General features: G+C 34.9%; 1 protein-coding gene across 1 annotated transcript in view; it reads left to right on the top strand.

The window, feature by feature from the left end:
* Positions 1-16,062, top strand: part of LOC107680783 (coiled-coil domain-containing protein 85C-A-like) — a 44,084-nt gene that overhangs the window by 24,933 nt on the left and 3,089 nt on the right. Inside the window, exon 2 of the mRNA XM_016476830.1 lies at positions 8,992-9,071. Within this exon, the coding sequence (XP_016332316.1) occupies positions 8,992-9,071 (80 nt within the window). The remainder of the gene's footprint in view (positions 1-8,991; positions 9,072-16,062) is intronic.

Below are 16,062 nucleotides of genomic sequence, written 5' to 3' on the forward strand. Positions count from 1 at the left end.
TTTTCGCACCTGAATGAAATGTTGTCAAAAGTTATCAACCAATCAGATTTCAAAGATGGATCTGTAATTTCTTTACAATTTAATACTACTTAGTCATAACAATGGCGTTTCTGCACGAGGCTGCGTGTACAAGGGCACATGCACACTCTTCCTTTCTTTCCCTTCCTGTTCTTCCCCAGTCTGTCTCCTTCTCTTGCTCTCTTTCTTTTCCTCCCCGTCTTTTCTCTGCCTCTGTCTGTTTAGGCTGCGGATCCCATTGAGGATACAGGAAAAGCATTTGTTGACATTCAAATACGCCCGTGGGCTGCGTCATATAAGTACATGCTTGGTCACTGACACGTGCTGCGCTCTGCAGCACATGAAGCCTTCTGGTGTTTCCTTCAGCATGGTATGTCATTGTCAGAATGGTATTTTTATATTTGTGGCTTGACATAGAGCTATTGTTTTGAAGACGGTTTAAGTGAATGAAGACCGTATGAATGAATCACAATGATTTTAGATGAGTAAGGCAGTTTTGTAGTTTACCTTTCCCATCTGTTATTTCCTTCTTCCGGGAATTGTTTTGAGAATGATATGCAACCTAAAATCCTTAGTGACATCTCAGATATTTAAAATCTACTCGTTGGGAATTGTACAAGGAAGAAAACTTCGGCACGATTCCAAAACCTAGTAAGCTGCCCAGATAGGTCATAGAGAGCAAAGCTGCTCACTAACCAAAATGAAACCTTACAAGAAAAACGGGGGTCCTCACATGAAGCAGACAACTGATCTAGTAGAAGCTAATGTTAGTTAGGCAGATGCTATGACATTGCTAAGCTTAATGTCCCCATGAAATCAAAATTAAAAGTTTTTTGGGTGTTAGTATCAATATGTTAGTCTTAAGGTTATCTATAAGGATCAACACATAGAGTAACGCTGCGCGTTTCTAAGCATTTCAGGGGACCTTTAAGTGTAAAAATACACAGCACACCCAAATACTGAGTAAAATATGATTTTTTATTGATGTTTTTAATGTTGAAAAATGCTATATTATTTTATAGATAAACTATAGAACATACTACCGTTCAAAAATGTGGGGTTGGTATGATTTCTTTTAATGTTTTTATGTTCATCAAGGGAATTTATTTGATTAAAAATAAATAAAATGTCAAATATTATTACCATTTAAAATGACTGCTTGTTATTTTTGTATAATTAAAAATGTAAATTGTTTCTGTAATTCAAAGCTGAATTTTCAGCAGCCATTATTCTGGTCTTCAGTGTCACATGATCCTTCAGAAATCGTTCTAATATGCTGATTTGGTGTTTAAGAAACATTTCTTCCTATTATTAATGTTAAAAATGTGTGTTGCTTAATGTTTTTGAGGAAACCATAGTATATATATTTACTGGATTCTTTGATGAATCGAAAGTTCAAAAGAATGGCATTTATTTTGAAATCAAGTCTTTTGTAACATTATAAATGTCTTTACTGTCACTTTTGATCAATTCAATGCATCCTTGCTGAATAGAAATCTAATAAAAAAAATAAATGTATTAAAAAAAAAACTTACCGATCACAAAATTCTTACAATATTATTACCTGAATATTTTACATTTTTCACAGTTTGTCTGGCATCTGCCATCATTTTTTTCTCTTAACTTGTCTCAATGCATTCTGGGATTCTGTGGAGAGGATATATATAATGCCTCTGTGGGCAGCTTTGGAACAGAGCAACCAGGAAGATGACAGTCTGCATGAAAACTTACATAATATTTGTCTGCGAGTGAGTGATAATGTGCTTTGACATTGGTATTAGTCTGGATATGCCTCCACTCACTGTGCATTTAATGCCCTGCAGTTTCATCGCTGTCATTGCAGCTCACATCAGAAGAGTCTCTGTATTTGCCCTGACAGCAGTGCTGCAGACGTGCTCACAGGGCCAGGACAGGAGCCTGTTTCATAACACAGTTAATGAGTGAAATCAGCACATCTCATGATTGTTAATGTGTGAGCTGCGCTCCCTGCTGAGCTTGCGCAATCTGAACTGGATACCTGCGCCAGAGCTTCCTGCTTCTATCTCTTTGTGCCAAGGTTGTTTTACAGGAAGCAGACTGTTTAATTCTGTACTTGTCATTGGCAATTGCTCTGAAGAGGTAGTCGGTCTTGACTTTGCTGTAATTTGGTCGGCCTTATTGACGAGGGGAAGATTACATTTTCTATTATAAGCTCTTTGAACAGTGTTTTTGCAGAATCTTGTGACATTTATTGATGGATAACTTCTGATGGAGTGGACATGATTCATCAGTAGTTTGTAGGACCTGCAGTGACACTGTGTCTCTGAATAATGCTGAACTCTTATCTAGTCACTGTAGGGAACATAAGATAGCAAGATGTTTTTTTTTATGTAACTGATTCCAAGATGTCTGTAAACTGACAGATTGTCATTTTAGGGAACACACACAGCAGCTACCAAAAGTATTTGTACACTTAGCTGTAAATCACACTTTAAAATATACTTGAATGTCATTGCATATGCACTCACATTCAGACATTATAAAATATCATATGCTATATATATATTGTATGATATTTTATATATTATGTAATATATATCGTTTTTATATTTTTATTTATTTTTATATTTATATTATTTTATTTTAGATTTATATAAATTATTTCAACAGCATTGATTTTCTCATAATTTATATACATTCTTACTCAAAATACTGTTCAAAATGAAGACAAAAAGTGTCTGGACATTTTTGGTTTCATATGTTATATAATGCGATTTAATTTACAAATTACATTTGCGACATTAGTGTCTGAATATTTAGCATTTCTGTTACACCTTTTGTGCTGCAAAATACATTTTCATGATAGACAATTTGATGATTTTTATCCTCATAATTATGTCAAATCATCTCTCATATGGATAATTTCATAATTTTCATGCTTAACTTTATTATGAGAAACTTACCCATGAACTGTAGTAATTGTTACCTGAGAAACGTATTTAGTTATTGGTAACTCTTGCTAGAGGGGATCGATGTTCTGGTTGTGGGGTGAACTGTATCCAGGTCCCTTTGAATATCAACCTGCTTCAGGTTTCATGGGGAAATGCTTAACACCAGCGAGACGGACCACAGCGGTGTGGAACAATGCCTCACTGTTTGGCTAGCCCCACTTCCACATCTTGCAGTAATTGAAATCATTCCTGGGCCTCCATCCTACCAAAGCTTATTTCCCTGTGCTGCTCAGGGACTTGTACACCCATTCAAGGTGGGAGGGGTGTAGAGTTGTTTTTGTAGAGTGTTACATTGTGTATGAATCGAATGTGGGGTTAACTGGAAAAGCTAATGAGCTTTTTATTGATTCCAGCTGTCAACCTGCCTGGGTGGCTGAGTGCAAATCAAGAACTGCAAAAGTTGGCACTGAAAATGTCTCGTCCACACCCGTACTGTAATATCTTCAATGTTTCCAGACATCACAAGACAAAGATTGCGTAAGTTATGTAACCAATGTGTGCCGGAGATCAAAGTCCTCAGAATAATTCACCTCTGAGGCCCATTCGGTCATTGCATGCTAATGTTTGTCCAACCTGTAAAGAACATATGCTGCTTTTGCTTTGTTTTTTCGTTTCTATTTCATGGCCTTATTGTCAGCAATGGCTTTATTGTAACATTCATTCTGTGGAAACTCTTGTGAGAATGTATATGCTGAAACCAAATGGATAGGGTGAGAGTTTGGGCCAACCTGCAGAATGGAGGTTACTAAAGTATCTGATTGTTTTTGGACCGTTATCTAGAAGGTTTTTTTTGTTTTTTTGACTTTTTGACAAATTTTGATAGGAAGGTGGAGTGTAGACAGGAGGAGTGTGACCCAGGTTGGACTTGAACCTGGGTTCCTTGTCCTGAGCCACAGCTGTGACCGATTTTGTCACTTTTAATGATTTATAGTTGAGAGAGAACAGGAAATTATGGATAAAAGTTAGGGGTACAGATATGTTTCACGTCAAATTCAAACTCAAATTGCCCATATGAGCATCCTAACTGCTAACCACTATTCCTTGACCTTTTTGTCACTTTAATGTGACTCTAGCTGAAACCCATGACATGGCTAGGGTTATAATTAGGGTTATTATGGCTAGGGTTATTATTATTTATTAGTTTTAATTCCCAATTTAAATTGACTTTAGTTATTTTTTTGGTCTTTTCAGTTTAGTTTAGTTTTATTAGTTTTCATTCTTTCATTGTTAGTTTTAGGTTAGTTTTCCAGACTTTTCTAGTTTCAGTTTATATTTCTGTTATTTTCATTTTAATTTTAGTATTTTAGGGCTGCCAAAGTTCATGTGCTAACTAGTATCATTTCAAAATGTTTAACCGCTTTAACCCTCTGGTGCTCCTCACGTTGCGGTCAAAGTTACCAAATTATTATTATTTTTTTTCAATTTCAATTAAATTAATGTACTATAATGCTTTTATTTTATTTAATGTTTGTATTCTAGGGGTCTAGCACAGACTTAGGTTTGGTCTATTTTTAAAGAAGACACTTGGCAGATTACTGCTGAAGTGAAAAAAGTTATAGAAGTTAAGTTTAAGTTTATGGTTATGAACAATGCACAAAAATAATGCTTTCAAATTTGATGTGAAATCTACCTGTATATTTTACAAATCATGTTTTACTCTAAAACTGTGAGAAAATCAAAGCCATAAATCTATACAAGTTGTGTTCCAAATTTGAGGTTCATATCTCAAAAAATTAGATTTCAGATATATTTTGTTTGAGCGCAGTACCAAACAGTTCCACTGGATGAAATTTGTTTCCAATAATTTGACTGCAAAGTGTACAAGTGTGACTGTTTTTAAGAACCTTTTTGAATCATGGCCATTATTTTGTGTGTGTGTGTTCACACTGTAAGTGGCAAAACCTTTGCCAAGTGTCGTACCATTCCGATGAAGTAAAACATTTTGTACCATTCTGATGGTGAAAAATTCTAAAAAAGCCAAAATGTCAAATATTGCTGTCAAAAATGACCAAAGTGGGTTACATTTTTCAGGTAAAAATGAAATAATTTATTTCTGAGTTAAGAAAGTGTGTTTTAGTTATGCTGGGTTTATTTTTATTTTCAGTTAACAAAAAATATTTTAATTAAATTTTCGTTAATGCTAAAAACACTGACCACATGTCAACTGGACAGACTCGACAGAAAGAGTAAAAACATGGCACTACAAGTGGATCAGATAAGACATAGGGAGACTTTCTCTCAGGCTATTTCACATCACAGTGTCTCTCCAATTAAGTCAAGCGCACCCTGAGATGTTGCCAGCATGATAGCAGATAGATCTGGCATTACCGCAAACACGTGTTTCTCTTGATTTCTGTAAAGACACAGTAGGACAGCTTGTTAGAGTTGAATGTTAAGTTGCGTGCTCTGTTGGAGAGCCTACAGCACTGCAGGAGAAAATGTCTAACTGAGCAGAGGTTGCTAGAGGTGGGCGACGCTCTCACGACCGTCCCTAACTTCATCTGGGTTGTATTGTGTCGCCCGTAAAATGCTGTCTGATAACCCGGGGGCGTTTATTTTTGTCCTTTTTGAATGTGGCTACGTATGTGTTTAAGTTCCTTTCATAATCCCCTTCATTTTTCCACTTTCAACAATTGAAAGCTTGTACAATTCTCCATTAATCCTCTACGTTGATAATGGCTGTATTCAAATCTGGGCGTATACCTCATTTCTGTGGGTTACCCAAGAAACCATTACAGAGGGGTGTAGAAAACTATTTTTCTCGCATGTTCAAAGAGTGCCTGCTGTATTACAGCCCTGCGGAGATAAAAGACTCTCCGGCTGTGAATGGATTGGGAGGGAGTGTAGCGTTCCGCTCCGTCTTTCTCTGGTCAGCGGTGGGGAACGCCAGAGGTGGATCGAGGTAGGGGTTATGTGTGAGGCAGAACCGGTCAGGCTTTGTAGACAGCCTTGCTAATCAGCTTGGCTGTGTGTCAGGTGATCAGATGTACTGTAGTTAGATTATAGGGTCATAAGGATTGGCAAAGAGGATTAACGAAGCAGGACCTATGGTTCTGGAGGGCCCATAAACATGTATCCATCCCAGAGTTATTTCAATTAAATTACCTTTCAAATCGCCATCTTCATGTACTGTTGTCAGAAATAAGTGATGAATAAAAAACAAATGCGGTGATTCGTTTGGTGTTTCTCATTAAGGGTTCATCAGATACTGTAAGCAAGTAAGAGGCAGCAGTGACACCTGGTGGTGATAACGGTCTTGACCATTGATTTCACTGTGATGAAACGAACAAAATGGCGCGGGAAAGCTGATAGGAGAATGAGGATTGGCCGTGGTTTATTAATTCTGGGTTCAAAGGGAGGAGGATATAAACCCTTGAATCTCATTTCAAAGGGTCAGGTGGCCCATCCTTGACTGATGTTGTTAACATCTTTCTGAAGGGTGTCAGAGTGATAGAGTGAGCAGTAAAATGTGCGACAAATCTCAAACTAATTTTTGTGAAAATATAGTACTGTTCAGAAGTTTGGTGTCAGTAAGATCCCTTGTGGTCTCACCAAGGCTGTATTAATTTGATCAAAAATACAGCAAAATTGTAATATTATGAAATATTTGTACAATTTTTAAATAGCTTGTAATCGTTCTTAAATTTGATTTGGTGCACAAGAAACTCTTGTTATAAAAAACAGCTTAATATTTTTGTGGAAACGTGATACAGTTTTTCATATTTCAAAACAACGTTTATATGAAAAAACTTGTTTTCTGTAATAATATAAATGTCTTCACTTTTGAGCAATTCAATGCATCCTTGTTGAGTTCTTTATTTGAATTTTTTTTAAATCTTACAGACTCCAAACTTTTAATATGTAGTGTATAAAATATAATAAAATAAAATTTTAAGTAACTTTAACCAATAAATTTTTCATAAATAAAATGTTAAAGGATAAATGTTTTATTATTACATTTTATTATTTTAATTGTTGTGCAATGTAAATAATGTAATAAGGTACTATATAAAATGTTGAATACAGTATTAATTCCTATTAGTCCCTATTCTGTTACCAAAGGGTCCCTTGGTCTTTTAGAGAAAATGAAAGCAAGAAAATCCTTGATGATTCATTCTGCTGTCATTGAAGGCCTCTGTTATCTTTATCTTTCCAATCACACAATCCTTACTCAGTTCCTGTGTGACACACTCTGTGTGTGTTAGTGTACGTGAGTGTGTGCATACTTTAAACAGCTAATCTCTTCCGTCTTCGCTCCTGAACGGTGCCAATGCATGGCACCCACATCACCCTCTTGATGTCTGTCTTCTGGAATTTGTAATACTTAGATATATGTAGTAAAAAAATAAAAATGAAAAATTGTTGACATTGTATTATGTAATTCAAATACAAAGAATTATAATTATGTATTAAATGACTCTCTGGAACACTTGATTCTGATTTGTCAATTGCTGCATTCAGTAAGCAAATATATTTCTCACATAAAAATATTTTATTTTATTTTATTTGTAGTTGATACAAGACATTTCTGTTTTGTGTCTGGGTCTTGATCACCCTGTTTGGATTTATTTTGTGATATTGGCCAGGTGACTGTATGTATACATCATTGGATTTAGATATTTTAGTATGTTTAGTTAACTAAGCACCTCTTGGTCTCTTTCAGGAGGGTTTTGAGTATGCACAAGGGATATTTAAGGATTTTCAACGTAAAATTACTAGACAGACATGCTCCTTTTTTGCATCTACTCAGGCTGGCAGGCCCTCCATCAACCAAAAGGTCATGAAAGGCATGCTGGGAATGCAGCAAACACACAAGACCGAACACTTCAAGATCCTCCTCTACCACCACTCCAGAACTGTTTTTTTTAATCCTCATTTACTGGCTTTTACTTCACAGACATGAAATCAGTTTGTTTACCTGTGCTTCTAGTTTCTTTGACGTTTGATTTTGTTCGAGACAAACATCTGATGGCTTAAACGAAAGCAGCTTGCGTGTGTCAAAGGCAGTATAAATTTCCTGATTTTAGATTTCTTTGTTGTCTAAATGAGCTCTTTAAAGTAAAAGTCTTTATGTGAACATGTAGGATGTGAACTGTGCAAAACGTTCGTCTTTCAGCATCTTTCTTTTGCTTTGACAGATGTCTTCTATTTAACTCGTGTAGCCGCAGTGCATTCTGGGATATGGTATTGTATGCCAGTACCTAATAGAAAGCAGCACTATTTCAAAATGACTCAGATTCCGGGATGACTAAATCACTTCTAAGGAGTTTTCACAGTAAAACGGTTTTCATAACATAAGAAATTATGTTTGGAGAAACTTGAGTAGGGCCAAAAACATCACACAGGCTGAAAAATCACGGGCCACACAGAACTGTTGATCATCTTGACTCTATTAACTGTCCCGATTTCATATCATAGGATTGAATTGCATATAAGAGGAATGCATTAGTGTATATATATATATATATATATATATATATGTGTGTGTGTGTGTGTGTGTATGTATGTATCCAAACTGTCCAAAAAATTTGGAATGAATATTTGAAAGAAATTAATACTTTTATTTCTCAAGGATGCATGAAATCAATCAAAAGCCAAAGTAAAGACTATCACATTTTTATAAAAACTTATTTTTCAGATAAATGTTATTTTGAACTTGCTATTCATCAAACCATTCTAAAACTCCACAAAAATATTAAGAAGCATTGATAATAATAAGAAATGTTTCTTGAGCACCAAATTAGAATAGTTACAAATTATTTTTAATTGTAGTGTAAATTCACAATATTAATATTTTTACTATATTTTTGATCAAATAAATAAAGCATTGGTGATTTTATTTTATTTTTTTAAACATAAAAAAAAAAATGTTACTGACCCAAACTTTTAAATGATAGTTCATATGATGTAGGCTATGTTCAAAAAACAAAATGGCCAATTTTCTAATCCATTTCTCTTTTTTCCCCCTCTATTCTTTGTACAGATTCATCTTCAAACTACATCCGCCAACTTGAGACTAAAGTCCGGATTTTAGAGGATGACAACAAGCAATTGTTATCCCAGGTAAGAGTCTAGACCTTAAACTCTGCTGGTAATGTGATAGTAAGGTACATGCCATGGAAACACAAAGCTTCCTTCCCAGTTCAGATTCCAAAGGTTTAATCAATCATAATGGTTATTTGCATACAGAAACATACATATTAAACTAATCCGCCAGTAGAAGGTCAGAGAGAGTGTAAAGTGGTCATGTAGATCTACATTCAATCTGTGAAACATTGACTCATCTGAATCAGGAAAGAAATCTACACAGATCAAGCACTGCCTACAAGCAAAAACAGTCCAAAACAGTTCTAAGCAAATATGTTGGTGGATTTTGATGTAAGAGGACAACAGTGGATGGACTTTCTTAGTGGAGGAAGCATTTTTATGAATTATGGACAGATATTTCACCAGAAGTGATGGTTTAAAGTTAAAACGCCTTTAATAATGGATTTGTTTGTTACAATAATGTAGCTTTTCACTTCACAAGACATTCATTGATAGACTGGAGTCGTGTGGATTATTTTTGTGATGTTTTTATCAGCTGTTTGGACTTTCATTCTGACGGCACCCATTCACTGCAGAGGATCCATTGGTGAACAAGTGATGTAATGACAAATTTCTCCAAATCTTTTCCGATGAATAAACAAACTAATTTGCTCTTGGATGGCCTGAGTAAATTTTCAGGAAATTTTCATTTGTGGGTGAACTGTTCCTTTAATGCATGTCATTGCAGCAAGACTTACATGTATAACTCTGGCTGAATCTCAAAGCTTTGATGCTGAAATGGGACTCTGATTTCATATTATGACACTGTCAGAGCTTTGAACAAAAGGCCCTGGAGCTCCGACAGTTATACGAGACAAAGGTACAGATCTGTCACTAGCAGTTTTCCTTTTATTGCCTCCATCAATAACTCAATTCTTTGAGGAAAGATATCTCGGAATATTCAAGTATTGTATACTTTGTTCTGGGTATTATTTTGTGCCTGATAACTTTCAAGAATGAGTGATCAAAGGCATTCTTGCTCTTACTTTAGGAAATATGAGCATTTTATTACATGGCTTTTAGCTGATGGAACTTTATCACTGCATCCTCAAGCAGGTAGTAAACCACATAGTGAGCTGTGTTTAGCTGTATAATGTAGGTCTGAAGAAGAGGAGAAGAATGCTGTTACCTGCAGGGTCATCAGTCCATGCCAAATATCTCATTCATGGGGTCAAACCTGTGTTCAATTATGCATGCTCAGTAAAACACTGTGAGCAGAAGGGATTTCATTTCAGTCCAGTCTTTTTTTTTTTTTGTCTTTTAATTAAGTTGTTGAGAAGATTGAGAAGATGCCTTTTATTTTTAAAGGAGCCAATGTGTTTATATACGTACACTTGCGGTCAAAAGTTTGGATTTTTTTTTTCTTATGCTAGCCAAGGCTGCATTTATTTAATAAAAAAAAAGTTAAAACGGTAATAATGTGAAATATTTTTACAATTTAAAATATATATTTTTTATTTCAGTAATAATAATTAGCAATTAAATATTAATCGAATACATTTTTTATTGAATTATGTCACATGATCCTTCAGAAATCATTCTAATATTCTGATTTGCTGCTCAAGAAATATTTCTTATTATCAATGTTAAAAACAATTGAAGTACAGCAGTTATTTTTGTGGAAACTGTGATAAATTCAGGATTCTTTGGTGAATAGAAGGTTCAAAATAAAAACATATATTTTAAATAGAAATCTTTGTAATATTATACATGTCTTGTCACTTTTGATCAATTTAATGCATCCTTGTTTAATAAATGCAGCCCTGTTGAGTATATGGACTGGGTTTTGACTTCTGAAAGTTGCATTAAGTTTACATTTTTACACAATGTTTATTTCAGAAAATGAGATTTCTCATCATATGAGACCCTTTCAGTACAAACGGGAATAGTGTGGAGTTATGTTTAGCAGAACTAGTACATGCAGTACAAATTACGCAACGTAGACATGTAGACATAGCAGAAAACTTTTGTAACAGCCCATTTTCTCTGAAAAAGTTCATAACCTCGATTAAGCTCCAGTAATCCCTTTGTGAGCTGTTTGCACACAACAGCCATCAACATACATACAAGAAAGCCAAAATGGGGATAATCACACACAGATGCTTTTACTATGGAGGAAATTCATTCATTCTTCACTGTGTAGAGAGATTTTCATTTTTTGTTTGTTTTAGAATGGTATGAAAGTAGGAAAGGCCATGACCTTTTACAAGGTTTCTCTTGTTTAGAAGGTATTTCATGGCAGTGACACTCAAATATGCAGCAGTAAGAGTTTTCAGACAGGTGCCTTTTGGCTAAATTTCTTAGGTCATTATTTATGAAGCGTGACTGACATTACCTCTCAGCTCCAGAGCGTTCTGCTTTGCTTTCTTTTACCTCTTCTCAGATCACCACTCAGGAAATAATCTCACATGCCATCTGCTATCCATTTTTCATTCGCAAACATATTTGCAGGGGTTTTGTTATCATCCTGAAGTCAGATATGTTGAAGACAGCACATTCTGCTCCATTACGAATCGTAAATGTTGTTTTTTTCAGGTTTATACCATTAATGATAGAAGATGTGAAGGTGTTCTTGTGGTTTCTTTGTACTTGGATTGCTAGATCTTTATCGTCAAGTCATACTGAGTACATTTTGCTAAAGCACAAGCATCTAGATGAGCTCGATCATTGTTTTGGTTTATGTTCTTCAGATAAAAACAATGAGATTTGCACTACTGTCACTTTCAAGTGTTTAAACGTTGTCTTGATCAACACTGAAGACCAGAAGAGATGGTAAGATGAGGTCAGGCAGCAGCTGTATTTATAAACACTGTGGCTATGTTAATGCTCTCTGGGTCCTTCAGCGACCGCCCGGCCCATGCAAAAAAATCTGGAGTAAAGCAAGTGGAAGTAAATCTGTCTGGACAGTCAGTTTCTGTGTTGGCACTATATGACCACTCATTATTACAAATGAAGTCATATTCAACTCAGAGGCTTATATTAATTGGCTGATGTTTGAGGAAATGATCATTTGTATAATTTTTCAGTGTTTTTGAAAGAAGTCTCGGGCTTACATAGGCTGTATTTATTTGATCAAAAATACAGTAAAAACAGTAATATTGTGAAATATTATTTCAATTTAAAATAACTGTTTTTTTATTTGAATATTTTAAAATTGAATTTACTCCTGTATTGGCGAAGCTGAATTTTTAGCAGTCATTAGTGTCTTCAGTGTCACATGATCTCCAGAAATAATTCTAATATGCTGATTTGGTGCTCAAGAAACACTTCTTATTATTATCAATGTTGAAAACAGTTGTGCTGCTTAATAATTTTGATGGAAACTGTGATACATTTTTTTTCAGGATCCTTTGATGAATAGAAAGTTCAAAAGAACAGCATTTATTTTAAATAATTAAATTCAATTAAATTCAAGTTTATTTGTATAGCGGTTTTCACGATACAAATTGTTGCAAAGCAACTTTACAGCAAATTAAGTTTCTTCAATATTTAGTGGTAGCTTATCAGTGGTGACTGTCAGTTAATGTACATATGGCAGAAATGTACGGAATAATCAATTAAAGACGTAATCAATTAAAGACGTAAACAAACAGACGATGAACACTATTAACAGCAATTATTATATGATGCGATCAAACTTTGGTAGTTCTGTATGTTGTTTCAGGGTTGGCAGATATATAGTTGAGTATCATCAGCAAAACAGTGGAAACTAATCCCGCATTTTCTGATAATATTACCAAGGGGCAACACGTATACTGAAAATAGCAGAGGACCTAGGACAGATCCTTGTGGCACTCCATATTTTACTGGTGATAATTGAGATGACTCCCCATTTAAATGAACAAGGTGGTAGCGATTGGACAGGTAGGATCTAAACCATCTTAAAGCCTGCCCTTGAATACCTGTATAGTTTTGTAATCGATCTACGATTTGGAGATTTGACAACAATTAGCTGTTGCAATTCCAGCTGGTTTAAGGATTCTGCATTGCTCTGTGTTGAAGCAGATGAGAATTGACCCGTGCCAAGGAGCTTAAAACATCAGCTGGAATGACAGAGTAAAGTCCCACTGAGGACAGTGCCTCATGTTTTTTTTCTTTAATGGAAAGAACAGGAGCTGCTTGTTCAGTGGTTCTTAAACTTTTTCAGGTAGTGGACAATTCAACATAAAAATTGTCGACCACCTACATAGAACAAGTATTTACAATTTGTTGTGTACATTCTTCATACAATAGTTTAGTATAATAGTCTATCTTGAAATAATTTTGCCAGACTGTTTTGTTCATTTTTCCTTGAAATAAACCACACTGTTTGCTAATGAACTAAATGAAACAACTGTTGCATAACAGACAGTTGCATTATTGAAATGAGATACAGAAACACTTTATCACAAATAAACATTAGCAGAACCTGTTAATTATTATTGTGAGTTGATTTATCATTCAAATAACTCAGTCAATTATTTGAATTATTTAGGTCTACAGTTTTATTTATTGCTGACTACAGTTTGAGAATAACCACAGAAGTTGCTTTCATCCGTTTTTATGATGAAAATGTTTTGTTCTGCAAATATGAAACTACAAGAACACACACTACTGTTCACTGTAAAGGCAAAGCTGAATTTTTAGCAGCTCAGAAATCATTCTAATGTGCTGATTTGGTGCGCAAGAAACATTTTTATTATTTTATTTTATTTTATTTTATTTTATTTTATTTTATTTTATATTATTTGTATTATTACTATCAACAGTTTGTGCTGCTTATTTATAATATTTTTGTGGATACTGATACATTTTTTCAGGATTTTTTGATGAATAAAAAGCTCAAAAGTATATAAAAAGTATTTATTTAAAATAGAAATATTTTGCTCAGTGAAAAAGTCTTTACTGTCACATTTGATCAACTTAATGCATTCTTGCTGAATAAAAGTATTAATTTCATTAAATAATATCTTACTGACCCCAAACCTTTGAACAATAGAGTATTTTGTTCATTAGGCAGGTTCACGGGTTTTTTTTTCTTGTAGTGTGATGAGAGCTGTTTGTATTTTAATATGTAGCACAGAAGTCAAATGAAAGATGCTGTGCTTATTGGTCATTTCCTGTGGATTGCAGGAGGTTTGTTGTGCTCTGATCTCTGCTGGAGACTGTCTCAGTGCTGATCCGTTCCTTGTTTTAGATATAATTTCTAACCCAAAAAATGACCTTATAGGAACAGTGTACCCAATCCTGTTTTAATATTTCCAATGCATCTGTTTTTTTTTTATTAATTAGAAGCTGTTCTCAGGATTTCTAAGATACCAAAGTCTGTCTTTAATTCTCAAAAGTAATTTTAGGAGAAACATCTGAAAAAAGCCCACAATGCTATATGGGAGGAACTGAATGCTGTTGAATATGCTCTGTCCTAAAAAGTTATTTTATTATCCCTCTTTTCTCCTCCCTACCTCTCTCTTCTCCTGAGGTATCTTTTTCATCATTCTCATCATCATCATCATTCCCTTCCACTCGTATCCTCAAAAAAGGTCATCACGAACCTGGTGCTTTAACTAATTAGTGCACTCATCAGCTATGTTAGGCCAAAACAGCACAGCTGCTCCACTTTAATATGAGGGACAGCTTCCACAGGAAGGAGAAATCAATTAGAGAGTGGCGTGGGTCTCGTCCTCAGAGGCTGCTGGGCTTATTTTATCCCAGCTCGTCTCAGCCCTGTCTACGAGCTCATGGCTTCATTAGCATGGCTGTGAACTTTCGCTTTAATCACGGGGGGGAGATGGCACTAAATAATGCAGTGGCAAGCTGCTGAAACAATAATCAGGTTCGTAGAAGCGAGCAGATCGGTTGCCGTTGTTAGGGGTTACCTGAGGAGAGGTAATCAGAGCAGTTTGGTGCTTTAACGGATTTAGAGTTGCTTGATTAAAATGTAGCATGGAAATACTATGATTTTTGACATTAATGTATATATACATTACCATTTAAAAGTGTTGGGTCAGTACTTGATACATTTTCAGGATGCTTTGATGAATAGGAAGTAAAAAAATAGCATTTATTGAAATAATATTTTGTAACATTATGAAAGTCTTTACTGTCACTTTTTATCAATTGAATGCATCCTTGCTGAATAAAAATATAAATTTCTTTCCCAAAACAAAAATCTTACTGACTACAAACTTTTTATCTCTTTCGAAGTTTCGATGTCACCAACTTTTGCATATACTGTTGTTTGTTCTTTATAAGTGCTTGTTATAGCTGCCCAGGATCTTATAAACACATCTTTTTAGACAGACTGAGAAAAAAAAAGGCTGATACTTAATTCTTTTTTCAATTTTGCTAATTTTTTAATGGCTGATGGACCTATTACTTTTATACCTTTAACATCCACGTTTTCCTGTCTTCTTTAAAGACATGCGCTGCACACATCAGAGCAAAGCACAGCTGTATTCATGTGGTCTAATCGTTGGATTTGTTTAATCCAGGCTATAGCCTGTTATCTGACTGTGACTTCCAAGTGGTGTTTATGATCAATGCATTTTGCGGATTAAACAGATGATAGATTAGCAGTGTGCATTTATAGAGGCATTAGTAAATCTCTTCGGAATATCTAATATTATTGGTCTTAGATCTGAAAGGAAAGGTCTATAGAAATATCTTAAAGGGGTCATATGATGCGATTTCAATTTTTCCTTTCTCTTTGGAGTGTTACAAGCTCTTGGTGCATAAAGAAGATCTGTAAAATAATGTTCTTTTTAGCAGCATCATATGACCCCTTTAATGATTGAATTAGGCTGCATCTGTAGTCATACCTCCTCTGCTCTGTTTGTAACAGCACTAGGCACTCTAGCCAGTCACACAGATGTTCCTTATGGCAAGGCTTCAAAACTGGGCTCCAAACAAATGCGATGATCGCTTATTTTATGTTAAAGCCTGGAGATGCCACTTGCTTCTTAATGGATTATTTTGAATAATCGATAAT

The sequence above is a fragment of the Sinocyclocheilus anshuiensis genome, unplaced genomic scaffold (assembly GCF_001515605.1).
Source record: "Sinocyclocheilus anshuiensis isolate Anshui unplaced genomic scaffold, SAMN03320099.WGS_v1.1 scaffold869, whole genome shotgun sequence".
NCBI lineage: Eukaryota > Metazoa > Chordata > Actinopteri > Cypriniformes > Cyprinidae > Sinocyclocheilus > Sinocyclocheilus anshuiensis.